This window comes from Zootoca vivipara, chromosome 15 (genome assembly GCF_963506605.1).
Source record: "Zootoca vivipara chromosome 15, rZooViv1.1, whole genome shotgun sequence".
Lineage (NCBI taxonomy): Eukaryota > Metazoa > Chordata > Lepidosauria > Squamata > Lacertidae > Zootoca > Zootoca vivipara.
In genome coordinates, this window is record NC_083290.1 from 30,101,092 (window position 1) to 30,129,081 (window position 27,990).

The window sequence follows — 27,990 nt, forward strand, 5'->3', positions numbered from 1 at the left end:
ACCAACCATGGAAAAAGCTCTTTCTATTCACTAGAGACATAGAGCAAGTTGCAGGTTACCTTTTCTTTTGGCTTCTGTTTCACTGGTAAGCTTGGACGAGGAGTTATTTTCTTCTGTCTGCTTTGTTCGATCCCTAGGAAAAGTACAAATGCAGTTTGTTAAAAGCCAAGAGTTGCTTCTAGCAGTCAAACGGAATTTGGGGACTTAAGGAGACAACAGCAACTTCTTAAGACGCTGTTGTGGAAAGCTGAAAACAAAACACAGTGAACTAGCAATTCCAATTTGTTGGGGAGGAGTGGGTGCTGTAGGATTTCCTGCAGCTCGCCACACACTTCCTAACCTGCCCAGGTGTGTCCAAGGCTGCTCTTTCCTGACCCACTTAAGAGCCCAATTAGTACAGCAGATGTGGTCACATCTCTTCCATGGAGTCTAGAGGTGGGCTGCTTGACTTTGCAGAGGCAGCTAACAACTACCTTTGCTGCAAATGAATACCTACCCACTTCTGGTGGTGGAGCTGCCTTCTTCTTGGGCTCAGCAGGGATGGTTTTGGGGGCTTCCTTTTTTGTTGGGCCCATACTAGGCGGTGGGGTGGGGGGCACCTGCATGGGGGGTGGTGCCTGCTGCTTGCCAGTCTTCCGGGCTGCAGGGGGAGTGGCCTGCTTTGTGTCTGGGGGAGGCGGAGTCAGTGATGGTGGGCCCTCCTCACTCTTCTCCTCATTGGGCTTCCGGGCAGGTTCACTGCCCCTTTTGGAGGCATGATCCTCTTTCGTCAAGTTGAGCTGAGGAGCAGCTGCTTTCTGTCCAGCCTCTGGCTGGCTCTTCCCAGCATGGATCTCTTTCTTTTCACTGGACTTGGATTTCTTTTCTTTCTTTTTCACAGCTGTAAAGCAAAACCAGCACCTCAGATGCAATGACCGATAGCGCAGCCTATGGCACTGGCCTCCCCTAAGTGACTGACGGCCAGAGGGGAGGGTGGTGCCTAAGGAGGATACGTCAGCCTGCCCACGGCCTCACTGCCTAGATGGAGCTGAAGCTGAAGCAAAGACTCTGCAGCTGTTAACTATGCCTTTCTCTCCCCATCACAATAGAAATAAGGGAAAAAAGGCACCTACCTTTGGCTTGCTTCTGGAGATAGGCTTTTGATGGCATCCACTGCAAATTCTGACACTTCCTCATCCTAGGGGAGAATAAAGGAGATGGCAAGATGCATCACCCGACACAAACAAGCCTTTGGATTCTCAGGCATGTTGCAGGCTGCTGCATCTCAAGTGAGGCCCCTACAAAAAGGTACTATCTCAGGCTGGAAAGGTATCTGCTTTGGAGCCATGCCAAAGTTCTGTTTGAGATCAATGGCAGACCAACTTCGCTAAAAGGATGAGAAAGATCGCCCTAGCAGCACCAGCTCTGCTATGTCAGCCTTTCTTCTATGGAGAAAAGCAGCTACTTTTGAAGCATCTTCAAAAAGCCTTACTTTCAATATGTGAAGAAGATAACTGTTCTCCCTCTTTGTTTAAGATCTGAAACCTTGCTCTGAGGTTTGGCCAAGCCACTATGAGGAAGGCTGCTCAGAGGAAGCATGCTGTGGCACATAGTCACACAAGGGATCAACTCTCCACGCTACACTTTGGTTTTCACGTTCAGCAGAATACACAGCAGGGTAAACACAAAACCTGAAAAGCCTGAAGAAAAGAGGAGGTAGATCTCTCCACTGCCCCACCCAACCCTGTCTATTTCCCTACCACTCTCTTGAGAGCCCCCAACTGCCACTTTGAACTCCAAGAGGAAGGAAAGGCAACAGCCAAGCTCAGAGGATGACAAAGCCACTAGTCTTGTGCTCCTTAGCTCTTCTTTGATGCAAGTGAAAGGATCTTCCTCTGGCTAAATATTTTATAGGAAGACAGGGTAGAAACACCACAAACCAACAACGGAGGGCCTTATTGCCAGAGCAACGGGAGGGCAGGGGCGGGCTTCACACCCACACGCTTACTTGCAGCACTGCTTCTTTATGTTCCGCCCACCAAACTTTGGCTTATCCAGGCAATTTGTACAGACACCACAGTCCTCTGGGACCTGGCAGCCAGGGCACTGCCCACAGCGCCTTGACCGCCGGCCTTTCTTCACAGGGGGCTCCTGGGGGGTCTTGTTTCTGGTAACTGGCTTGATAGGTTTGATGGGAGGTGCAAGGGGCTCGGCATCTTCTGAACCTGCAACCGAGGACTTGTCTGTGAAATGAAAGACCAGATATTAATTCAGCAATCAATAAAGGAGAAGTGCTTCTTCAACAGAACTGACTTTGCTGGCCATTGCTGTTTTCTCAGAACAGCTTCACAACCCATCCAGATTTCCTAGAAACACAACTCCTTCGTCCTACAGTCTCGCATGCCTTCCCCTGCCACTGATGCACCCTTGGAGAAAACAGCACCCTTCAGCATAAATTCAGACACTTACCATCGTTCCCCATGGAAGACAGTATCTTCTCTCGTTCTTCCCATGGTAAGGCACTCAGAGTGGGCATGTCATCTGGAAAGACAGCTCGCTTGCGGCCTAGCGCTACAGCTGCCCTTCTGCAAACATGTTTTATGCGTGGCCCTCGCACGGAGGTCTCTGAAGAATCGCTCTCTTGACCCTAAATTCCAAGCAGGGCAAGAACACAGGAAAAGGCTGTTAAAACACAATTAACCATCCCACAGGCAGTGATTCAAGCTCAAAAGCAAAAAACAGTTTGTCCAGCAGAAGGTTAAAGATTTCTGAACCTTCTCTAAATGTGTTTTCAAATGGAGGACACAGCAGAAATCAGAAGCAGTTTCCCCCCTAATGAACAGTAACCTTTTAAGTGTAAAAATACTCTACCAAGGCTAAGACTTGCAAAGAAAGGAACAATTCCTGCCGCTACTTACATAAAATGCATTAAACAGCTAGTTATGCACCTCGTGTGTGACCAAAAGCCCACCAAATCATACACCTGTTAGAAAAGTGCAACAGCTTTGGGGAGACATCTGGTAACTGCCATGCATCCCTCGGCTGTTGTGTATTTGTTTGTATGTGCGTGTGTGCATATGTCTGGCCGGGATGGGTTGAGATTGTCTTTGGTAAAAGGCAAGTGGAAGCATGAAGGTAAAAGGCTGCAGTGAGAAAACTCTCACCAGTAATCCAAACGGAAGGAGCCATTGCTTTCCCTTTGGATGGACAAGACATGAGATCAAGGCAACAGGAAGCTTCAAAAAGACACCTCAGTGGGAACTGTGACTCCAAAGCAGAGGCAGCTAAATGATGATCTGAGGTCATGCTCTGGTTTGCTTACAGGGACCTAGAAACCTGAGACGCTGCACCCTACTCAGACCACTTATGTCAAGAGCTTTGGCCTCCTCCTCATGGTGCCAGCCAGGCACTGCAGGGCCTTCTATTGTCATAGTTATTTCCCTTCATGTGCTACCTCTTTTTCAAACCACTACTTTGGGGATAAATACCTGTCCTTTTGGCTGATCCACCTGCTTCAGGGACTTGCTCTTCTCAATCTTATACAGCTGGGCTTTTGCTTTCTTGAGGAGGCTGGCCACCCTCTTGTCAGTCATTGGAAGTTTGTCTGCATGAGCCAGCACTGAGCTGATGGAGGAATGTTTCACAATGTTGACTGAAGCAGCAGCCGGGAGACGCAGGGATTCTTCCTTTTCCATGGAAGGAGCAGCCAATCCAAGTTCCAGACTGGATTTCTCTAAGCCCCCTCGGCCTTTCTTGGGCAGTTTGGTCTTGATGATGGCTGCTGCTGAGTCTACAAGAACCACAGCAGGCACATCTGCTGCTGGATCAGCAGTCACCAATTTCTTCCGGCCTGCAGTTTTTTTGGCAGAAGAGGAAATGGCTACATCTTCACGGACAACTTTTCCTTTGGAAACTCGAGTCAGTGGGAACAAAGTTGAGCTGCTCTGAATCTCTGGAGCCTTTTTCCTTTTCTCTTTCCTGGACTCCCGCTTATTCTCTTTCTCCCTCTCTCTATCCCTCTCTCTGCTCTTCTCCTTCTCAAGACCTTTGTCACTCTCTTTATCTTTGGATGGTTCCTCACTGGAGGCTTTGTCTCTGTTCTTGCCCCTCTCCGTTTGGGGACTTGGTGTGAACCACGGAAAGAGGGGAGTGGGGCTCCCGGATGAGAAAGGCTCAGCCGGAATGCTTGCCTGCTTCCTCGGTCTCTGGCTTTTCTCTGCCGACTCCCCAGGATGGGAGAGAGAATGGGAAGGAAAAGTAAAAGTTGAGTTTAAGGCACTGGTGGTAAGGGAACCCACAGGAATGCTTGTCAGCGAGGAAGAAACTGATGAGGATGGAGTGAGAGTGGGCAGGTCAGAGGTGCTTAGTCTTCCACTTCTCGTCCTCATGGAGTGCGAAGGAGATCTCGGTTCTGATCGAATTGGGCTGAACCCTCTCTTCTTCCTCTTCTTCGAAGAGGATGCTGCTGCAGTGCTTCCTGCTGCCGATCGACTAACAGAAGAAGGCAAAGTTACAGACTCAAAGATGCGTGAGTGGGCCTCACTTGGGGTGAACCTTGGAGCTCGTAGCAAGGGGCTCCTCTTGTGTAGGTCGAATCTTGTTCCAGAGTGAAGAGGAGAAAACAAGCGGGCTGGAGCTGCAGCTCCAGCCGTTGAAAAACCAGAGGCAAAGCCAACATCCTCAGGGGTCAGCGGAGGAGGCCTGAAGTTATCAAAGATGGGCTTGCGGATGAGACCTTCTTTGGCATACTTGGCTGAGGAAAAGTACTGGGGTTCGGACCGAGAGTGCTTTAGAGAGGTCCAACGGAATGTTGGCTCTCGAAGAATCGACTTCCGCTTTTCTTGCATGGGAGCAGCTGAGGAGGGCAGAAAGGGTGATGCCAAAGGGATGGTGGGGGGCATAAGCCAAGGGGCATGGTCTGAAATGCCGGCAGCTGGCTGGAGTGGCGGCGGCGGGGTGAGAAGTGGTGGCGGAGGAGAGGAAGACGATGACTGCTGCTGCTGGGACACACTTTGGAGGCTGGACAATTTTTTAGCTGCTTTGGGCACAAAATTTCTCTCTGCCATAGAAAACCTCCTCCTCCTCCTCTCGCCACTCTCGTTATCAGGGGAAGGGGATGTGGGCAACGGAGGGTGAACTTCTGGAGTATTGCTGCGTTCTTCAGATAAGGCCTGCATCTCTTCTGAGGCCTGAGAATCTGTGGATGTGTCAACACTGGGACTGCTGGACCGTGAGGAATCTGAAGACACCTGAGAGGAGTGCTGAGAGGCGCCGCTGGACTTCTCACTGGACCCACAAGAGGGAGCACTGAAGCGGCTATTTGGTGTGGATTCCGGACGGGCTATTTTGATTGGTGGATCATAGTCTTCATCTTCAATGAAGCGCTTGGGAGTTTTAATGATCCGCGAAGAGATTGCACTCACCACTGGCATGATGAACTGCCGGATGTTTTTGAGCTGTGTCCTCCCCTTCCGGCCTTGAAGCTTTGCTGCTTCTTTCTCAATCTTCTTCTGGGCCCCCTTTTTAGCCCTCTGCAAGAGTTGCTTGGCAATCGTGGCATCCGTCCTCTTGGAGGAAGGGATGATCCTCACAGGCCTGCGGGGGCTCTGCCTCACAGCTGGCTTCTCGTCCCTGGACAGGGGCAAAACTCCATCTTTCTCCTTTCGCACCTTCTGGGCCTTCTCTAATGCAGAACTCACAACCAGAGCTGGTGTAGTCTTCAAGCGATCGGAAGATGGTGGCCTTCCTCTCCTGCGTACAATCTGAACCCCTTTTCTTCCAATCTGGAGCTTTCCAGATTTGAATTTAGACTTCAGTGGAGAGAGTTTTCCTGCTCTTAGTTTCTTAATTTTTGCAGCATGCTGAAATGTAGTGGATGGTGCTCGCTTTATTTTCTTTAGATTCTCTTTTTCCTCTTTGCCTCCTTTCTGAGCATCTGGAACGACCTCTTTGCGGGTGATCTTGAACTTCACACCGCTAAGTGCAGGAGGCCTCCCTCGTCGCTTTTCTGCACTTTTCAATTCTTTCCTCTTTAATTTTTCCATGGAGATGGGTTCTGGTTTGCTTGAAGGTGAGGACACAGGTGAGGACTCTGAGAGCACAACTGAACTTCGGTCTGAGCTGTTTCGGGGTCTCCCACGAGGTTTGCGTGCACTAGGCTTGACTGAGGCTGCAGGTAAAGTGAAAGAAGGGGAAAGAAAGTGCACATTCAGCTTCTCTGCAAGATTGGAATAATTGTTTGCATTTCAAAGTCACACGGTATGCACACAGGCTATTGAAACAAAAGAAAACAGTTTTATATATAATGCTTGTTAACTGCTGGAACCAATAGCTTCTGCTACAGGAAAAGGATTTCTCTCCAGTTGACTGTTAAAGGACTGTAAGTTTCCCCCACCAGGAAAGCTAGTAGCTACGGAGATTAGTTGGTCAGTTGCACTTGTTTCTTTCCAAAAATGTAGACTAAGGATAGCATTCAGGATAAACCAAATGGAAAGCCCACTATGTATTGTTGCATTGTTTACTTTTAAAACGTTGCTCATGTTAAAGACAAGTGAGAGGTATTATACAATATGCACTTGATTTGACGCCTATTTAAGTACTCAGCGCATCAATCCTTGCAAGCCAAAGGCCCCCCTGCCCCATCCCTGTAGCAGAGCTTAGCCACATCCCTACAGATAAGGTGGAGAGAGATAACATGTGTTACCTCAACGGTTTGTGGCACTAGTACAGGCTTCAGACCAGGCCCATGTAGACCGTTTAAAGAAAAAACTCCCATGAACCTGACAAGACAGTAGCAAACTGAACATACCTGTGGGAGATTTGGTGGGACTTTGTCCTTTGGCCTCATCATCTGAACCAAAGCCTATGAACTGCTCATCCTGCAAAAGAGAGAGGGAGGGAGGGAGGGAGGGAGGGGCAGTTTAATAGACTAGAAATATCTACAGCAACGCCAATTGCCTGGTGCCAAGTTAAGTGGAGGATGAAAATAAGTAGTAACAAGCCCCACGGGGTGTGTGCTAGAGTATCACCAATGTAAGGCTATCAGTGGCTACTAGTCATGATGGCTGTAGACTACTTCCAGTATAGGAATCAGGATACTTTTGAATACTAGTGTCTGGGCAGGGGAGGGGAGAATGCTGCTGCTGTGCTCATGTCCTGCTTCCTGATGGACTTCGCATACGAATCTAGTTGGCCCCTGTGAGAATTGATGTTCTAGATGAGCCTTTGGTCTGATCCAGCTGCAGAGGACTCTTTTTGTGTTCTTAACGCGCACTCAGCTATATGTGATAATGAAACTGTGTCTTACAAACCACAAGGGAAATGCTGGATAAAATCTAGGACTGAAGGACAGGACATGAAAATGCATGAATGAAATGGAAAAGCACCACACTGAGGCTGCCCTCTCTAGAAAGGCTATCTGACAATCACTGGCCTATGGCCACTCCTGCTGGATGGACCACATGGCAGCCACACTCCTCTTCTACAGTAACCACTTCTTCTCACCAGCACAGAACTAAATTATCAAACTCATGGCCACAAGGTGTGCTGTTGGCCACATCCTAAAAAGGATTATGCAAACTCCTTGAGGAGGGAAGGCTTATCAATAGCTACTAGTCAGGATGGCTAAAATGGAGCCTCTGTGTCCCTGGATGCCAGTTGCTGAGAAACAATCAAGAGGGAGGGGGGGGGTGGAGCTGCTCCCTGCATGTGGGTTCCCAGGAGCATCTGAATGACTGCCAGTTACTATTATGCCAGACTAGATCCAATTCTTGTGGCCTTGACCTGAAGCTAAAAGGAGATCAGCCATCCCATCCTGCAGGTGCTAGTTCTCCCATATTTCAGGGGTGGGGGCACTCCTCTACTTGCCTGTGACATTAAACACTGATAACTGCTGACATCTTGAGTAACAACATCAGTCTATTGTTTATTTCCCAAATGCCTGACACTGTGCTGGACAGGGCCCTTTGGGGGAACACAGCATATCCTTCTGCCATCTGCCAAAAATGAGATAGGCCACCCAAGGTCAGCATAGCAGGGAAATCCCTGTACCAACTGCGACAAGGATCCTCCTTCCCTCAAGTGTAGCTCCTTAAGCAGGAAGTGGCAACTGTTCAATTATCTGAATGGAAAAAGGTGTGCTTTGGGACAAATGAGGTTGCTGACAAACCTTGCTGGCTCTGCTCATGTGTGGTCCCAGTTGCAGGCATTTTACTTGCCCCATAAACCTTAATGGAAGAATAAACTGCAGGATTCAAACTGGATAGGAAAGAGTTAACCACAGCAACCATTCCAAGCAGAGCACCATGCATAGGGTGAAGTGGCAGGAGGGTCCCCTCTACCTCAAGCAGAAAGAAGCCACTATGGCAGCAGGACCAGGATAGCCTAAACTGGAAATGCCATTCCTGCCTGCTAGGTCTGACAGGAAGAGGGCTGGAACTACACCTCCAATAAAAGAGAGGAGAAGGACACCTGTGGCAGCCTTTGACTCATATTCCAAGCTCTTTACAACTATCAAACCTGGAGGCTTATGGTGATCACTTAACTCAAGGTAATTTAGAGGACCAGCCTTCATTTTTGTGTGCGCACCCCTTCAGCATACTTTTTTTTGGGGGAGGGGGTAAATGGAGTACCCTGGCTTTGCCCAGAACCACAAGTGTTGCTTCCAGTTCTCCATGTTTAAACTATAGCAGGTCACCTTGCAATCTGTTCTTCCCATTGCCACCTAAGCCATTTTCCAGAATACAGCTCTGTGTATGTGCACAAACATACCACTCACAAACACATACAGAGAGGTGTACTTGATATAGGAAGAAACATTAATTCTGGGAAGAGCTGTGCTGCAGGCCATAGCTAGGAACAGCTGATTCAAGATGAGAGTCATCTGCAGGAAGTCAGTTCTAGAAAAGCAACTTGAGGAACAGCTGCTTTTGGGCTGCCTTTCTTCAACATTCACAACATTGGACTGTAAAGAGGTGGCTTGTTAACCAGCATTACGTCAAGCAGTAAATTCTCTTACTAGCATTGGCAGGAGGGAGGGGTAGGATGTGTACAGAAAAGCAGGCAACATGCCTGCAGATTTCTCTAAAGCAGAATATTTCATGAAAGATAAATTCAGCTGCAGCCTCTGCATCTGAGCTGAATCAAGCAGAGCTGCGTAGAGAGAATTGCTGTGGTGGAAGCACATCACTCACAAGCCCTGGTTTTGCGCACAGCACTGCAAAGAGCAGCAGCCTCATCATATCTCCTCTGCCAGCCACTCCTCTTGGACACGTGGGGCTCCCTCCAAGAAGTAAACAATGTTCGACTGAGGAAGGACTGGGGCTTCCTCTACAAAGCTGGCCGAATAATATCAACAGAGACTGCTCTGCAAAGCACAAGGGTAGCCTTTGTAGCTACTAAGCTGGGAGAAAGATCCATGGACAAGCAAGCAAGGAGAGACGTTTGGGCATGTGACCAAAGCTTCATTTCTTCCATTTCCCCCTTCCTAGAAAGCAAGCACATCAGTCCCAGGCACCGTGAAAAGAACAGCAGCCTTGACTAACAGCTGGAAAGGCAAAGGTGGGCTCTAACCAGCTTCAAGGGAGGCAGTTCAAAAAGATCAAAGGCTGTAAATCCTCCAGCCACTCTTTGCAATGATTTCCTGCTGTTGTGAGTCCAACTTAATGAGGAAGAGAGGGAGGTAGAAAGGCAAAGCAATTCCAGACTACCTAGGGATGGAATCTGGGTATCCCAGTCCTCAGCTCTGTCTCAAAACACTTCAGCAACACTTTGTGCCTTCATATTTCAGCAAGTCATCTTAATCCGTCCAAGCAACAAATTATGGATCACAACCTCATCTCACTGAATTTCTGGCCTGCAGAAGTGTTCCATGCTCAGCCACTGAACTCTTTTCTGTTTTGATTGCCAGCCACCAAGAAGCAGAACCTTAAGTCTAGTTGCAGTTTTCTACACTAAGAATGGGATTTGTGTTTGAACAACTGAAGAATGCAATGTAAGGGCATATATTTAAACTGTTATATAAATTACGGCATAACATTTGGCCAGACCATATAGAAATCTTTCCTCGAGAGCCTTGTCAACCAGCTTGAACATAATCATTTTAATGCATAAGTCATCTTCTCATTCTACTGGGTATAAAATGATCCCAAAGTGAAAGTTTGATATTTTTCTTCTTTACCAGTAAGCATCCCACACCTAAGCTCTGTAATATACAGCCCCTTTATATTGTTTTCGCATGAATTTCATTGGTGTAGATTGTTAAATACTATGACCTTATCTCACAGAGATCCTTTTGGAAAGACTCTTTCTCTTAAGCTTGTACATTACAAGTGCACCAGAGTTGTCCCTTTTTTATTTATACCAAGTTGTGTGGAAGCAGCTGCCCCATGGCACTATCCCACTGCCCATGGTGGTGTATATATGAAAACATCACAAATATGTCAGCTCCCTTCTATCTGATCAGCTGGTGAGAAATAGACAATAGACCAAAAAACAAAAACAAAAACCAGAAAACATTCCTCTCCTTCCATGGTTCCTTTTATCCCCTTTTCCCCATGTTTTCTCAGTTCACCTTATCTATTGCAAAAAAATCTTCCCATCCTGCTAGGTAAATTGTTTACTTATAGTAAAGATAAAGGTAAAGGGACCCCTGACAATTAGGTCCAGTCATGACCGACTCTGGGGTTGCGGCGCTCATCTCGTGTTATTGGCCGAGGGAGCTGGCGTACAGCTTCCAGGTCATGTGGCCAGCATGACAAAGCCGCTTCTGGTGAACCAGAGCAGCACACGGAAACACTATTTGCCTTCCCGCTGTAGCAGTACCTATTTATCTACTTGCACTTTGACGTGCTTTTAACTGCTAGGTTGGCAGGAGCTGGGTCCGAGCAACGGGAGCTCACCCCATCGCGGGGATTCGAACCGCTGACCTTCTGATCAGCAAGCCCTAGGCTCTGTGGTTTAACCCACAGCGCCACCCGCGTCCCTTACTTATAGTACTTTCCCATATGTTCCATAAACAACATCCAGTCCTCTTTATGGATTTTGCCATTTTGGTTTATTCTAGTAGCCATCCCTGCTAGCTCTGCATATAACAGTTTAAAGTGCCATTCACTCAACAATAGGTTGGAGGGCCGAATACCCTCTTTTACAAAATATGAAAATGGAGATTCATCAGCTTCTGTCTGATGTGACAGATTCTTCACTTTCAAGAGGCCTTATATAATAATTCCTGTCTTGGGTGAAGCCAACATAGCTCTGGATTGGGTGAAGCTGCAATTTTCTTTTAATTAGTCAAGAGCTTCATGGTCTCCGAGTATACGGAGGCTGGACTCCTGGATCTCAAAGTCTTTTTCTGCAGCCACTCAAGTCACCAGTTTTGAAAAAGGGATAAGAGTCTCCTCCCATCTTTTCTTTTCTTCCCCTTCCCTTGCTTTGTAAAAGACAATTCCTCCATCTCTACCCACAAGCATCTCCAGTGGGAATCTAGTGAACGATGACTCAGGAGCCATTGATGTACGTTAAGGTGGAAAAATTCCCCAGTGCTTTTATTTTTCCAAAGAAACTCTTCGGTTTCATAAGTTCACTATTAACAATGAACAGATGCCAACTGCGAAACGACGAAACATTAGGCAAGATTGACAGTTTCAACATTTTTAGCTTTGCTTTGTTGTTGTTTAGTCGTTTAGTCGTGTCCGACTCTTCGTGACCCCATGGACCATAGCACGCCAGGCACTCCTGTCTTCCACTGCCTCCCGCAGTTTGGTCAAACTCATGTTCGTAGCTTCGAGAACACTGTCCAACCATCTTGTCCTCTGTCGTCCCCTTCTCCTAGTGCCCTCAATCTTTCCCAACATCAGGGTCTTTTCCAAGGATTCTTCTCTTCTCATGAGGTGGCCAAAGTATTGGAGCCTCAGCTTCACGATCTGTCCTTCCAGGGAGCACTCAGGGCTGATTTCCTTAAGAATGGATAGGTTTGATCTTCTAGCAGTCCATGGGACTCTCAAGAGTCTCCTCCAGCACCATAAACACAAGTAAAATAGACATGCTGAATTTGATTAGTCTCTAGGGCATTAGAAAATTTTCTGCTTCCAACTGAATTTTTTTCTAATGCAAATCACCTTATGCAAATCAGGGTAATTTGTACAGGATTCCCCCCCCCCAAAAACACCTCAAATCACTCCCAGGGACTGTTGTGTCTTCTTAGAACTGAGACAAAAGTGGAACCAACCTAGCTATGTTCCTTAAGCTTTAAAACAGGACAACTGTAGAAGGCTCTCCATCCTGTCTGAGTGACCCAACAGCAAAATAAAGGCAATTGGGATTACAAAATGGTTGAGTATATATCATGCTGACCCCCCAAGTACAGTAAGTTAGAAATGGAAAAAGAGATTGCAAGTCTAAGGCTTTAGAAGAACAACATGGCCCAAGCTGAGATTTGCAGACAGGCCAGAAGCACTCCATGTTTAAGCAGGTCATAGATTTGCTGAAGAAAGCTAGTCCAAGTTACCAGAGAAACAGGTGCATGAGACAAGGATCTTATTGTGCCAGCACTTAAAGAAGATTTATCAGTTTAACTGTAAAAAAAATCCCTCAACATACCTTGGCTTTTTGTTTTTCCTCAAGAGCCAAGAGGAAAATGCAGCACCTTCTACCGGTATATTAGATGAAGCAGCAATGAACCTAACTGACAGAGAAGCTCCAGAAAGAACACTTCCCCATTTTCTGAGCCTCTTCGTCCTGGCTTTTGACACCTGAGATGTATATTTTAGGGCACACATTATTTCTGTAATTGTAAGGTGTTTTAAATTATTTTTAACATCGTGTTTTCATTGTTGTAATGAAGATGGCTAATAAATTATAATGCTACTAATAATAGCATGCACACCTTTCACTAATTAATTTTCTGATGATTCAAATAGTTATGCAGAAATGAGAATTCTCCCAAGCTCCATCTAGAGTCCTGGCAGACTTTCCTCTCTTAAAGGATTAACTTCCATCACAAAGTATAAGTTTTCTTCCCTGTGTCCTGATTTCTAATCTTTATGTATCACTTTTCTGTGAAAGTGCATAAAAGGTAGGAAATAAAAGAAAACCACCCTCTTTTTTTTTTTTAAAAAAAACAACCTATACATAATAACATAGGTCAAGTTAAGACTTTAAGCTAAATACAAATAAAGAGAGAGTGTCTTTAAATGGTATTTGGGGCCCAATCCAAAGCTCATGCTTCAGAGATCCAAAGATTCCTGGTTGCAGCCCAGAGGCTTCTGACAGCCCAAAACAACTGCCCCCACTTCCTGTCCCCAGGATCCCAACAAACTGTGCAGCCACAAAAGAATGGCAAAGCCGCAGCAAGGAACACAATTTATACGGTATATAAATGACATACACTGTGGAGCTCCATCACTTGACCTAGACAACAAGCAGCCAATACTAATAACTAAGTAGGAATAATGTTAAGTCTTCTATCAGAACCCTTACACTTCTAGACTCCCCCTGGAGTCCAGACACAAACACACCCTAGGAACCTTCTTTAACAGGGACTGCAAGGATAAGGGATCCCACAGGTGTGCAAAGAAGTGTGGAGCCGATGCTTAAAAAGCTTACACATTTATTCCCAGGTGTTTACAATGCAATTTAAAATACATAAACATCAACAATATTCAAGAAAGGCAATACTAAACAACAAAATATTAACACAATTCAGCTATCACCCTGAAAAAGCACCAGAGAGGGAAACCATCATACCAGTGGCTAAAATATAATTTCATTAAAATGATAAGACAATCAGATATTGGCTGCTTATTGTCTGACTCTATGCCAAGTTAGAACCTGTTAAAGCTTTTGGGGGGGCACTTATTATGATTATTTTATTATTATTATGCTGTTTGTTTATGCTGTTATGTTTTTATTTTTATGCTCCATAAAATGTTTTCTTTCCCACCCTTGTTTGCTTACTTATTCATGTTATTTCCATCCTTTTTTTGAATATTTTATTAGTTGAATATAAGAACAACATATAATCAAATCAAATCAAATGTTTTCTTAATGTTGTACCCTGCCCTTGGATCTTTGGATAAAGAGTGATATATAAATTGAATTAATCATCATCATCATCCTGGGATAGCTCAGTGAGTAAAGCATGAAACTCATCTCAGCATTTTGGGTGGACTAGATGACCCTCATGGTGCCTTCCAATCCTATGATTCTAATAAGCTGGGCATCTGGCAGAATTTGTGGAGGGTGTTCCACAGATCAAAATCTTCTAGCTTCTGTTGCCTTTCCAGACAGTCATGCAACGGGTGCAGCCATCTGCAGCATGCAGAGAGAGTAATACAGTAGAAACTTCTGCATTTGTTACTTCTCTACCTGTCATGCAGCTTTCAAGCGCACAGCACAGGAATCTTGCAAGACCAATACTACTGGTGAGCCCATTCACCTAAACCCTTCCACAACTGGCACATTTCAACAAAAGCTGTGCCTCTGCTCTTGCGATAGTTAACAAATAAGGAATCAGCACCCCCTACAGCTGTCATGTGCTAAAGAGAAAAAACAAAGGGGAAAATACCTGAAACATACTCCAGATCTAGAGAGCAGCTATAATAACTATCACATGCTGCCTGTCCTTGCTGCTGCAACACCCTTTTCTTTCTCCAGCTTGAATCCTTGGCTGGACAGCTCCCTGCCTGCTTTGGCACACCTTGCCTTCATTGCCTGACCAGCTTCCCAGTCTCATCATATGACAGGAAATCCATCCACCCCACTCATGGTTGCTGAGGAGACAGCAATTCAGTCCCCTCCCAGACATGTCCAGCCCACTAACACCTGGTGTAATAATTAACGTAGCAGCTGGGCTCAATTCTGGAGGGTCCTAACAGCACTTTGAGAAAATCATCATCAGACATTGGTAATTATCCTAACAAAAAGGGTATGTCAATGAACCGGATGACGGGACTGGGTATCTTGTGGCATGAATGAGTCAGTTATCTGAACGAGGCTACTGGAGAGTAATTCCAGTTGCTGCACTATCTGGTATGAGTCTAACCCAGCAGACTGGTACCAGGAATTGAACCCATCTCAAGTATGCTAACCAGTGCAATGCCACAACATAGGCACTTTTAAGATTGGGGTGGGAGACATCTCATGGATGGAGTGGGGGTAGGAAGTGGAACGTGCCAGGAGCTTGGCCCCCGAAGACCAAAAGGTCCCAACCATAGGTGTTTTTTCCCCCCATTTACAGGTTCCTGCATTATGCAAGTATGGCAAGGATAGCCAATGTGGTGCCCTCCAGATATTGCTAGATTCCCAACTCCCATCAGCCCCACTCAGCTTAGCCCATAGTCAAGGATGATAAGAGTTGTAGTCCAACTAATGTCCAGAGGGTAGTGTTGGTTATCTCTGGGTTAGGGTATCCCTCTCTGGTCCAGGAAGCCCCAGTGCTAGTCCTGCTACCTCACTCTTTTCCCCATCTAAAGTTACTGCTGTTCACAAAGTGGCGCTTCCCCCTTGTGGAGGTCACAAACACATTGCTCCTGGGCAGCTCAAAGGGTGGCCTCCTGTAAGCTTGCTGATATAGCTTCCATTCTTATTTGTCTTCGTGGCGTTTCCTTGCCAAAAACACCCCCTCACCTCACAATACAAACATATTTTGTGCAGCATTATTTGTATTGCCTGTGTAGTATTGCTGGCCCCATAGCAGGACTTAAACCTTACTCCTGGGAAGCCTCTGATTGCTGAGCATTGGGATGCCTTTACTGGAGGAGGTGCTCTATTTCTGGGAACTAGAATATGACTATGGGATGGAAAGAGTGCTTCTGCTGTTTCCTGTAAGTTGATTGGTGCATTGTGTGCATCACTAATGAGGGGATCTCATCACCAATTGATGGACGGCACCAGAGCTTTTACGGATGCTCTGGGAGTTCTGTCAGTGTAATTACATTTTTGTTTTTGTTTGCATAGTTCTTGTTGTGCTACTGATTGCAAGCCAACACTGAGTTTAATGTGCTGTGTTTAACTCTTTCTCAGAACAATCTCATGTAGCAGCAACATAGAATGGGAGCCCCTACCCATTATAACCTTGAGAAATTATTTCGGGGGGAAGTCTTTTGGCCTTCTTAGTCTCCAGGAATGCTGTTTAATATAAGACAAAATACTCTTTATGTTGGTTGTTTTTACTTTGAGTAACTCATAAATTTTACAAATAAATAAATTCCCCTTTCTTCAAAGATGCTCTATTAATTTTACTCCAGCAAAGTCTTATTGGACAGAGGTAGCACCTTTCATTTGTCTGCCATAAAGCACTGTTTTTGCAGAAGTCAATACAAGCTCAAGTGATAAAGACTGACTTGGCACTCACATGTTCCCCATGTGCAAAGATCTTCTTTGGAAACAAAGTTTGCAGAGCCTGAAAATGTGTTTTGTACACAGCAAGCTGCAAGGTTCCAGGGAAGACTGGGGGCTGATGTTTTACTAACAGGAGCCAAGAACACATCCAGCAGCTTAGCTCTTGAGGTTTAATTATGCAGGATGCCGCCAGGTGGACTTTGGTAATATAGTGTCCTGAGCAGGGACAAAATCCCCCCCCCCCAAGTATTTATTATTTTCACAAAAATTCCTTTTAGAACAGTTGCTTTTTAATGGATCTTCTCAATATATTATTATTATTTTGCAACCCCTTGGCCTGCAGCACCCTAAATCCAGCGCTGAAGCCAGCTGAGAACATGATACTAGCAGCTGACCAGAAGTACAACATACCAAGCAACAAAGTTGCTATGCCATCAGTGTAAAGTGCACAATTCTGAGTGGCAAAATTTCAAAATTATGAAAGAAAAATATATTCAAACAGTGCTGACCATCCCTTCCTGCAATGATTTCAATAAAGTGATTCAGCTTGCCTCCTAAAAAATTATGATCCATTCACAATTACAGTGCAATAGTGGCATCACTGTTTTAGGTTACTTGTTTGTTTGATACCCTGTCCTTCAGTTGAACTTTGAAGGGGGAATTACAGAATATAATGATCATAAAAAAGAAAAACACAACAGCTGCAAAAAAATTAATAAGGTTTCCAATGGAATAGCCTAAAAAGAGAATAGCATTAAAATACCTCTGACTAGTACCAGAAAGACAATTAAGATGTCATTTACATGCTAAGCTTCTTTATCAAATACTTAAAACTCACATGAAATAGCGAAAATTACTTTTTTTCATCATTGACTTAAAGTTATGTGAAACAAGTTCAGCATTCCTAAACTTAAGTTTTAATTATGGGGGGAAAATAAACGGATGTGGGTCATAACATCTGTTGCTGAAAGAGAACAGAAGCTGCTCTGCTGTTCAGAGCATTTAAGTGGCCAATTCTCTGCTACATCACTGAAAGTCCTCAGGAAGGAAATAGGCTCTGCCAAAACAAAAGATGCAAGACCATCAAAATCTCTGTCACCAAGGAAGGTGTGGCATACTGGTATCAATATCAAATAATTTGAAATGAGTGGAACATGCCTCCGTCATTCAAATAATTTTGCATGCAATTAATTTTCCTCTTAGAAAAGTTGCCACAACATCAAGCATCCCAGTGGCAACTTCAGTCTAAGTTTCTTCAAGCCCTAGCTGAACAAAATAAATCTAAACTGGAAGATCTAAGATAAGTAGTGACATATTTGCAAGAAAGGTTCCTTATCAGGTTTGTGCCACTGCACTTGTATGTATTGATTAATCTGTAAATAACTAGGGCTCCATATTTTACATGAGTAGAGGTCCACATCTTTACTACATCTACACAATTTGGTTGAATCAAATTTATTGTGTCTCTGAATAGGACCACGTTACTGTGCATATGTCCAAAGTTTATTCTAAAAATGTAAAATGGGGGGGGGGAGATTTCTTAAAATATGTAACTGCCCTAATATGTCTCAGCTAAGTTATTCCAGCTATCCTAATAGCAACATAGCTGTTTTAACAATATTTTCACTTGAACACCCCACTTTCCCCCAAAAGAGTAATGACTGAAAGAGCTGCTTATTTGAAGGACTCCTTTAGGAAAGAAAGAACAATAAACTCAATAAAGTGGTTGGGACTGGATGTATGAAAAACCCAAGTTCAATTGTCTGGGCCTGGAAGCTAATCTTTCTCATTTATAAGCTATTTTAAAGAAATGAAGTGATACTAAAATTACCCCATACCCATTTCTCTTGAGCTTCTTTGAGACTGGGTAAAGTCAGTTCTCAGCCTTGCTGTTTATTAATCTTTGCTTAGTTACAACAATTCCATGCACACATTTTCACATGTAAGTAAATCTGAAAAACACCTGATTTAAAACCTGTTTACATAAAATTATTGCATCCAACTGCTAAATTCATGAGGGAGATGGCACTTAGCACTGTCTAGGGCTTACCTCAATCTGCTCAAGAGGCTCATTCAAGAGAGGAGCAGAGGCAGGTGCCTTGTCATTAGGTAGGAGAAGGTAAGCAGCAGCTTGTATCAACCACAGTAAAATCATAAATAATGATTAAGTGCTGCATAACTGTTTACAGCCTTTGACTAATCAAACAATCTATGACCTTTTAAACTGTGGCCTTTTAAACTTTTAAACTGTGGAGGGGTTACTGTTTTTGTTTGGTATTATGTTTTATATATAATATATATTATTAAATATTATATATAGAGAGTGTGTGCGTGTTTTTATATTGTAAACCACTCTGTTATCTTTGGAAGAAAGGTGGAACAGAAATTCAATAAACTAAACTAAACAAACAAACATAGGAAGCTGCCTTATATTGTCAGACCACTTAATCCATCTAGCTCAGTATTGTCTACAATGAATAGCAGGAGCTCTCCATGGTTTCAGGCAGGGAACATTCCCAGTCCTACGGTACCTAGCGATGCCACTGGGGCTTGAACCAGGGACCTTGTGCATACAAGCTAGATGCTCTACCACTGAGCATCTATAGTCATTCCCATATAGAGACAGATTTTGGGGGACAACTGTATAACAACCTTCTTCAGCCTGGAGCTTTCCAGATGTTTTGGACTGCAACTATGCACAACCATACAGGCTGGTGCTGATAGGAGTTGTGGTCCAAAAAGCTCTAGAGGCTATCAGGTTGAGGAACACTGCCGCACAACAAGCTACTTAGCCAGCCTCCCAACCTAAGCAATAGAAATACCCCATGGTATTGTAGTCCAATAGCTGAAAGACCAACAAATTGAACACCCCTGTTTTACAGGAAGGTAGGGAAAGTACTGAATAGAAGAAAGAGAAAATCACAGAATCATATAATTGTAGAGTTGGAAGAGATTCCTGAGGATCATCTAGTCCAACCTCCTGCAATGCAGGAATTTCAACCACATCATACATAACAGATGGCCGTTCAACTTCTGCTTAAAAATCTACATGGAAGGAGAGTCCACCGCCTCCCAAGGGAGACTGTTCTACTATCAAATAGCTCTGTCAGAAAGTTCTTCCTGATACTTAGTTGGAATATCCTTTCTTGTAACTTGAAGCCATTGATTCAGGTCCTAGCCTCCTGACAGGTCTTTAGGTATTTGAAGATGGCTATCAAATCTCCTGTCAGTCTCTTCTTCTCCAGGCTAAATATGCTTCCTCAACCAGTGATGCCTGACCACCTAGACACCCTTGCTTGCAGGGTGGCGGGCAAACGGATAGAAGAGCTCTTGGCAAGGACACATCCCTACACCAAGTGCACTGCAACTGTGGCGAGATGGCTTCCCTGCAGGAGGAGTGCGGAGGCAGGATCGTGGCCCCGCGGCTTTGATAGTCAGGAGGAGTCGGGGGGAGCTTTTTTTTCCCTCCCAGCGGGCAGAAACGCAGGTGCGAGCGGGCCTTGCCGCTCCGCTTCCTCCCCGGCGAGAAGCGCGGATGCTTCCAAGGAGAGAGAGCGAAAGAGAAGGGAGAGGGTGGCGCTGGTGTCCTCGCTCGCTCGCTGCTTCTCCCGCCCCGCCGTTCTTCGCGCGCAGCAGCATCTCCTCCCGGGGAGGCGAGGTGGGCGTGCCTGTCAGTCTCCCGCGGCGGCCCAGGCTGCTGGTTGCGAGGCGGGCACGAGGCGGGCGGATCCCCTCCGGGAGGTAGTGCTTGGGGGGGGGGGGGTAAGGAAAGCCTCCGCCTTCTCTCGCTCCATCCATCCCGAGGCGGCTCGTTTCCCGCCGGGCGCGAGCGCAGGCACGCCCCCCATCTCCTGCCGCCCCGCGTGCGCGCGCGCTTCTCTCTCCCCCGCCACACACGCACGCGAGCGAGCGCGCGTGCTAGGGAACTCTCCCCCGCTAGCCCCCCCCCGCGCACATCCCGCTCCCTCCCCTTCCATCCCCGCGCGCCCGGCCGCCTGCTCCTCACCTCTCCACTGCCCGCCTCAGCCCCGCAGGCCGCCCGGAACCGGCGCAGGTTGATGCCGATGGTGGCCGAGACCTGGAGCGCCGCGTCGAAGCCCGGCGCCACCCCTGCACTGGCCGCGGTCGCCGCTACCGAGGAGGAGGCGGCGGCGGCAGCGCCCGAGCCAGGAGCAGCAGCGGGTGGAGGCGGCGAGCCGAGGGCGGCGGCGGCGGAGGCCGAGGAAGAGCCGCCCGCCCCGCCCCCTCCACCGCTGTTTCCCGCCGGCGCGGCTGCTCCGCCGCCGCCAGCCGGGCGCTCCTCGGGCGGCTCCCCGCGCAGGCTGCGCACGGCCGGCACCCGCACGCGGCAGCCCCCGAGCCCGCGGCGGCCCCAGCCACAGCTGCCGGGCCGGGCCGGGAAGCGCCACCGACCGCTGTGCGCCATCTTTACTGTGAGGCGACGAGCCAGAGAGCGGGGCCGGGCCGCGCCCGGGAACCTGCCTGGCGCACAACCCGCCCCTAGGGGCGCTGCAGACACGCGGCTCCCATCCAGGTTCCGGGGCGGCACCAGAGCGCCGCCCCGCGCCTCGCCTGAGCCATGGCTTTCCGCAGCAGCCGCGGCATAACAGCGTAGCCTATACAGGGGCCGGGGCCCCCGCCCGGGAAGCGGGACACCTCAAAAGCCCGGCCGGCCTGCCCGGCATAACTTTGGGCTGCATGCTCGGCGCGGGGCCCCGGCTGGGGCGGGCCTTCAGCTTCACTGCGGCCGCCTGCTCCGCCCAGTGGCCACTGGCGGGGACCGCAGCAAACGGCGGCAGCAGGAACAGCAGCTGCTCCTACGGCCGCCCTTGCGAGGATGTCCGCCCGCGGCAGCCTCCTGTAACGGGACAAGGGCAGCAGGTGCAGCGCGGCTGGAGGCGCTGCGAGGCGGCCGCCCCAGATCAAAAGCAGGCGCGGGTGTGGCCTCGCTCACGTTTCAAAACTTAGCCTGGCGGCAAAACAGCAAAAAAAGGCGCTTAAAGAAAAGAGCATCCTGGTGGCGCACCCTGCTAGGCCTTTCTTCTTTCTCCCCCTCTAGTAAGGCTGCTCTCTTGCCCTCCCTTCTCTTCACTTGGCACCAGTGCGAATTGCCCCTCTGCCTCCATGGGGGGAGGCGAGGAGGTATCTGCTTTGGCCGCATGCTGTGCGGGAGCTAAGTGGGAAATCGCATCACTCCTCCAACTTCCTGCTTCAGCTTAATGTACCCATTCTGGGACTAAAAGAATACCACCCTCAACACCTCAGAACAAAGGTGGTGGGGATTTGGCTTTGTGGTTACCAGAGGAAGACCTCAATGGCCACATTTCCCATATTGGCCTTCCTTTAAGGACAGCCACAGTCTGGCAGACTAAGCAGCACAAGCTTAGCTGGACTGATGGTGTGACTTAAATTTCTGTGGCTGGGGAGGATGGGATAGGCTAAGCCAAGGACTCACCTGAACGGATTCCATCGGACTGAATGTGCTGTTTGGGTGTCCATACAGTATTGCTTTCACCGTTGCTGAAGGCTTGGCCTGCTTATCCATGAATATCCAACAGCCCCCTTTGTAACCATGAAAAAGCTCATTTTCGGGTGCTGGGCAATTCCCCACCTGCACTTAACAGGGCTGGTTAAGGGGAACATGGGGCAAATAGTAAGGGACGAGCAGGTCATGTAGTCCAACCCCTAGATGTCATTATCCAGGCATAACAAAAACAAGACTCGATTTTGCTGTTGGACCACACAAACAGCAGCATTATTGATCAGGCCAAGGTAATACAAACTCTTATTCTCTGCCATGGACTTCTCTAGTGGCAGTCAGCGGATACGTAGCAAAGCCCACCAGGGAGGTTGCCACCGCTAAATACAATCCGAGTTGCAGAAATCGGTGTTACCGTGCTGTCGCTGCTGCTTCTGATCCCCTTCCGTGGTCTCTCAATCCTGGGGTCTCTCACCAACAAGCCACAATTAAGTTCCGTGTAGGCATTGGCTGCTGGGATGCTACACTGGGATGCTACAACTACACTGAAACAATACTGTGATTTCTCAGCTGGAAACAGGTGGGGGAGGGGGGAGGAGAGGGAGGTTGGAAAGCCTCTGCACCAGAGACACAAGTCTTCGTAAAGCTGTGCCAGTACTTAGTTTGTGGTGCACATTCAGATTCCTGGACCCTAGTAGAGAGCATTTCTTGCTGTCAAGCAGACTGGTGGGTTATTCTACAGCAACTCCATTATAAACATTAATATTCCTACCCACCTCTGTTTTAAAACTTTGGAGTCTTGGGAGTCCTAGAAAGTGGAGTGCTGTAGTTCCAAACAAAGGCAAGGAAGGGAACCATCACTCCAGTCATGCACCTCTGAATATACATCCTTACAGACTGCAATCACCAGGGAGGGGTGGATTCCCTTGCCTTTCCTTCCCTGGATCATAGGCCCCAAGTGATAACTCTGACAGCCGCCTCACAAACTGCAGAATGACGTTAAGAACTAGGACTGCCACCTCTAGGGGTAAAACCCATATTAGGCATAATTAAGCAGCACATTCTGCCAACTGGTCTGTTGTCAGACTGTGCAACTAAGGCTCATCTTTCTCTAAAAACCAAGGCATTCCTTTGGCACAGATTCACATCTATATATAGCTGGACACTGCTAATGTATTAATAGTCAGGAAATGACTAAAGGGAAGACGGCATTTCTTGGGAGTTTTCGATCTATAAAAGACACTAAATTTCAAGGATCAAAACGGACACTAACTTTACTGAGGATGCCTTAAGGGGCACTACCATATATCTGATCCAAATAACTATTGTACTAGCCCTTGGCCATGACAAATCTGAATCAAAAATAAATACAAGCAAAAGGGGGGGGGCGTGCTACAAATAATGGTCTCTTATTTGGATCTCTCAGTTTCTTACAGTTCACTATGTTGTCCAGGGTCTTCTTTCTGATCTTTTTGGCAGCCAAAGCAAAAAGGGCGACTTTATGAGTCACTGAAGCATTTACATTGCTAAGAAGCCATAGAACTTCCTCTGCCGGGGATGGACATCATTCCTGTACAGACAGTAAGGTGAGAAATCGCCTCCTGGGTCCCACTACCATATAGACCAGCACACCTTATCAAGATGTGTATTTTTGGCATTTCACCCAGTTTAGCAATGCTGATGGACAAATATGTTCCATTCCTCTTTGCAACGGATGTGGGTGGCACTGTGGTCTAAACTACAAGAGCCTAGGGCTTGCTAATCGGTGGTTCGAATCCCCACTATGGGGTGAGCTCCTGTTGCCCGGGTCCCTGCTCCTGCCAACCTAGCAGTCCGAAAGCATGTCAAAGTGCAAGTAGATAAATAGGTACCGCTCCGGCGGGAAGGTAAACGGTATTTCCTTGTGCTGTTCCGGTTCGCCAGAAGCAGCTTAGTCATGCTGGCCACATGACCCGGAAGCTGTACGCTGGCTCTCTCGGCCAGTAAAGCGAGATGAGCGCTGCAACCCCACAGTCGTCCGTGACTGGACTTAACGGTCAGATGTCCCTTTACCTTTTTTACCTCTTTGCAACACAGGAGGAGACTGGGAAGGACCGTGGCCATACTTGCCTTCAGGTGCAAGACTAGGAAAAGGATTAAATATTCATTTGGAATTCTGGCCTACCATTTTTGGAAGCAAGCTACAATACAACAGCACACAAAAAGAAACACCCTCTAAAACCTCATGCCCATTAACAACCAAGCTTCATCCATCACACCATCTTGTTTCTTCCTATAAGGGCTGTACTCCAGCAGACCTGCCAGAGTAAGGAAAGCCAGAGTTTGCTGCACTTCCACACAAAGTTAAATACAAAGTCATGCAATAATGAGGTTATATTTAAAGCAAGACAGGTTGAGTAAAGTTATCCTTCCAACAGCCAGGTCACATTGGTTTTCAACGAATAACATGATAGGTTTGGTGGCTGTTTTTTAACTCATGAAACCACTTCCACAGCTAGCAGCACAAATGCACTGCATTTATAAATGTGTCAATGGTGTCACGCAGACCCTAGCACAGAGCTAAGGCCAGTTTAATGCTCACTCACTGCTAGGCATCCAAAACATTATGGAAGCATTAGTTGATCAAAGGCTATTTAATGTGGATACACAAATCAATCTTCTTTGTTTCACAATTCCCCCTCTTGCTATTAGTGACTTCAGTCCATCTTAGGAAGCAACTAACATTTCAGAACACAAGTACTAGAAGTGGTGCCTGAGCAGGGCTTTTCTCAGTGGTTGCCTTGCCACTGAACACCTGGCTGGATGCAACCCAGTTAAGTTTGCCTCCTTCATATTCTTTTAAGCTTTCTGGGAGGAGTAATTAATGCCCAAACAGTATTTTCACCCAGTACTTTAAGGATTAGAAGTACTGGTATATATGCTATTTTAAATCATATTCTAATTGGTATTTAAAAAACCGTAAGTGAAAAAAAGTGAAGAATGGGTTTTTGCTAGGAAACTCATATTTTTGTAGGGTGCCCAAACAGTAGAGCTTCAGAGGGAATCATCCCACCTACCTGCAATATTTGACTGAAGTAGGATCCAGGAGAGGCCAAGGTTACAGTATTTGGGTAAAGGTAAAGGGATCCCTGACCGTTAGGTCCAGTCGCGGATGACTCTGGGGTTGCGGCACTCATCTTGCTTTACTGGCCGAGGTATCCTGCGTACAGCTTCCGGGTCATGTGGCCAAAACGGCTTCAATTTAAGAGCCTGTTATTTCTACAAACTAGCATCAGGACAGTATAAAGGTACTTCAAAATACAGGGCAACAATCAAGAGATACTCCCATTCACTTCTGAGTCATTCTTTGTATAGCATTTATTTGAATAGCCAACCACTGGTGCCCATCCTATCCCCCAACAGGAGGAAGAGAAGGAGCATTTTAGGGATCCTTGTCTGCATTCATGTCACCACCATCTGATTCTGCCCCAATCTGAATGATATTTCTAGAGACCACCACAATTTCATCTCAGCACTGTAATTTAATACTAAGACACTGTTAGGAGTAGAAAACAAAAATTTCAAACATCATAGCCAACCAGGCCACGTTTGCCTATGATTTCACCGATGTAAAACCACATTAGCACTTCAGTAGCCACCAAGCCGTTCCTCAGAGCTTCCTGAAAGAAAAGAGAAATATTTCACAACTTTTGCTACTTTAGCAAATCATCCCTTCAATACACAAACCCCATTCCAGAAGCTCCCTTATTATCTATGATAGGATGCATTACATGGCACACTCTAGTTCCTAGAAAATATCTGTGCCCATGCTTCCTCCACAGGATTGAGAAAGAAGGGGCAGATATTTTAGCATTTCAGCTTGTGGCCCCCAAATTCATCCAAGATTCCAGCCTCAGAAAGAGGAGCTCCTATGACCCAAGTAAAGCTTTGCAAGCTACATCACCTACAATAAAAGAACAAAAATGCAACTGCATGCCAGTTTATAAAAAACTTTGAGACTGACTGTTGCAGGCATCACTGTTAGTTCTGGACAAAGAAGCAACAAGCCAGGATGAGGTCAGGGGCCCAGCCCACAATCTCAGGAGGTTTTTTTTTTTAAAAAAAAAAAAACTTTAATGATTTACAAGTTGTAATGTTTTAGAAAAGTCACAATGTTTGTATCAGGGTAAAGCACCAACAAGGTGTTCAGTTGGTCTTTTGCTTAATATTGACTGAGTCCACTTTTTGCATACAGCCAGATATAACCTATTATAGATATGAACAGCTATAGCTTAGGGTAATGACCTTTCACTTCTGGCTTGCAGTTACCTTGACAGTGAGCTGTTTGATGCGGCCAGACTGCATGCTCTTCACCAATCCTTTCATGCCCTCAATGGCCTTAGGAATTTCAGCAGGAGTTGGGGGAACCAATTCAACTTTAGCATAGTACCAAAAAGTGGCCAGGCGAGGCTTTGAATAAGTGATAGCAGCTGAAAGAGATAAAGAGTGGGATGAGAACAAAAGCAAGTGTGCAAAGCAGACATCTACAAATCACCATAAACTGATGTCCCACTGTGACAAAAGTGGAAGTTTCCTGACAACAGGTAAAACTACCTGCGTCCAGTGGGGGATCACTCCTCTCAATCTGCACGCTATGGCCATTTAATATGAACTCTTGAGTGAATAACCAAGGTTAGAAAAGTAGTCCAAATCCCCAGCACTGGCACATTTTTAAGCACCAGAGCAAAGCAGCACTTGGAATTTTTTCAACTCTCTAGGTAACTATTTGCACACGTACGTCAAAACCTGCAGCATCCAAAAATTCAGTGCCAGAACTCACTTGAGTGTTTAAGTACATTTAAAATAATTTAAGCATTTGAAGTAAAGCAAAACAGTGTAATTCTGGTCCCTACTGGCAACAAAGGTACCGTAAGTGCCTTTAACAGTTTGGTATACCATTCAATAAGTAAAGCCCCCACACAGGAGATGGCGACTAAGAAAAGCGTCATCTCTGTAGTGTTGCTATGTTGGTAAGAATCCCCTCCCCTCCCCAGCACGGCATTGTTTGCGGGTGTCATCATGGTATGGTTCATGGGTGTAGCCAGGGGTGGCAGCTGGCCCCCCTAAATCAAGTCAATAAATAAAAATACTTAACTAAGAGTAGAAATTGGAGAAAGATTTTGACAGATTTCTCTGAGCAGCCAGGATCAAAAGAAAATAATTTAAACCAACTGTTGAGACATTTCAGCCTGTTTAGCAGAACAGAGCCAGACAGAGGTCCTGCCCCCCCATAATCCTGACCACCTTCCACCTTCCAAACATAAATCCTGGCTAAGCCCGTGGTATAGTTTTATATGCTATGTTAAGCCTGCCTTACTCTTTTGGGCATGCGAAGGTCAGTCCCACTGCATGCATATAAAACAGTTTTATTGAACGGCTGCTTGCTTAAATTTTATACATATTTTACCATGAGCTCCAGTATTACTTGCTGCACGGTATTACTGTGGGATAGGATTTAAAGCCACAGTGCGACTAAGCAGCAAAGTCATTCATTTGGAAGAAGCCACGTCAGGACGTCAGGTTCCCTTGGGGCATTTCAGCGGTTCGACACGTCTCAAATGAAACTCGTTCCCCGCCCGGCCTTCGGCCCTACAGCTCTCGGAGCGGCCGCCCCCAGCACCGAGGCTGGGGAAGGAGCAGCGGGAGTCGGGCAAAGCAAAGGGCCGCACCCTGCCAAGAGCGGCGACGGCTCGTCGTCCCCTAACAGGAGGCAGGGGGCAGGCCCCGTGGCCGGCGACGCCTGCCCTTCCTCTTCCAGCGCGTACGGGAAAGCGGCGGCAGCCGGGCGAAAGAGAAGCGCTTCTTCTTCAGCTGCCCCTGAATGAAACTCGCCCGAGCCGGCGCCCCTCCCCTGACTGACCAGAGACAAGCTTGGGCCCTTGGGTGGTGATGGCCGTCACCAGCTTCTGCGCAGCCTGCGCCATCCCGAGAGCGAGCGGCGGACGGAGGACGACCGGAGAGGAATGAGGAGGAGGAACAGCGGACAAGCAGGAGCCTCTCGAAAGAAGCCCCCTGAAGGTCACAGCCAGGCGGAGTTTAAGGACCCCGTCGCAGATGCCCAGGCTGTGCCGGTCTCGCTTGCGCCGCCCACGCACCTAGCCCGGAGGAAGCCGCCGAGCTGCTTGGCGGGCAGCCATGCCTGCCGGCCTTTCTCA

General features: G+C 46.9%; 2 protein-coding genes across 5 annotated transcripts in view; both read right to left on the bottom strand.

Moving 5' to 3' along the window:
- The window catches only part of KMT2A (lysine methyltransferase 2A), a 50,738-nt gene extending 28,301 nt beyond the window's left edge, over positions 1–22,437 (bottom strand). For 2 of the 4 annotated variants that reach the window (XM_060268349.1, XM_035139007.2), the window contains exons 1-8: positions 20,324–20,765; positions 6,788–6,857; positions 3,468–6,148; positions 2,449–2,626; positions 1,988–2,222; positions 1,113–1,177; positions 497–880; positions 60–133 (exon numbers count right to left, since the gene is read on the bottom strand). In XM_060268349.1, the coding sequence (XP_060124332.1) occupies positions 60–133; positions 497–880; positions 1,113–1,177; positions 1,988–2,222; positions 2,449–2,626; positions 3,468–6,148; positions 6,788–6,857; positions 20,324–20,743 (4,107 nt within the window). In that variant the 5' untranslated portion in view covers positions 20,744–20,765. The other 2 variants (XM_060268351.1, XM_060268350.1) reach the window with 2 other exon arrangements.
- Positions 22,438–25,138: 2,701 nt separating this feature from the next.
- On the bottom strand, positions 25,139–27,858 carry ATP5MG (ATP synthase membrane subunit g). Its single transcript, XM_035140206.2, has 3 exons — positions 27,696–27,858; positions 26,105–26,265; positions 25,139–25,455 (listed from the first exon to the last, which is right to left on the bottom strand). Exons 1-3 carry the CDS (start codon positions 27,757–27,759, stop codon positions 25,357–25,359), a joined length of 324 nt encoding a protein of 107 aa, XP_034996097.1. The 5' UTR covers positions 27,760–27,858; the 3' UTR covers positions 25,139–25,356.
- Between the last annotated feature and the right edge of the window lie 132 nt (positions 27,859–27,990).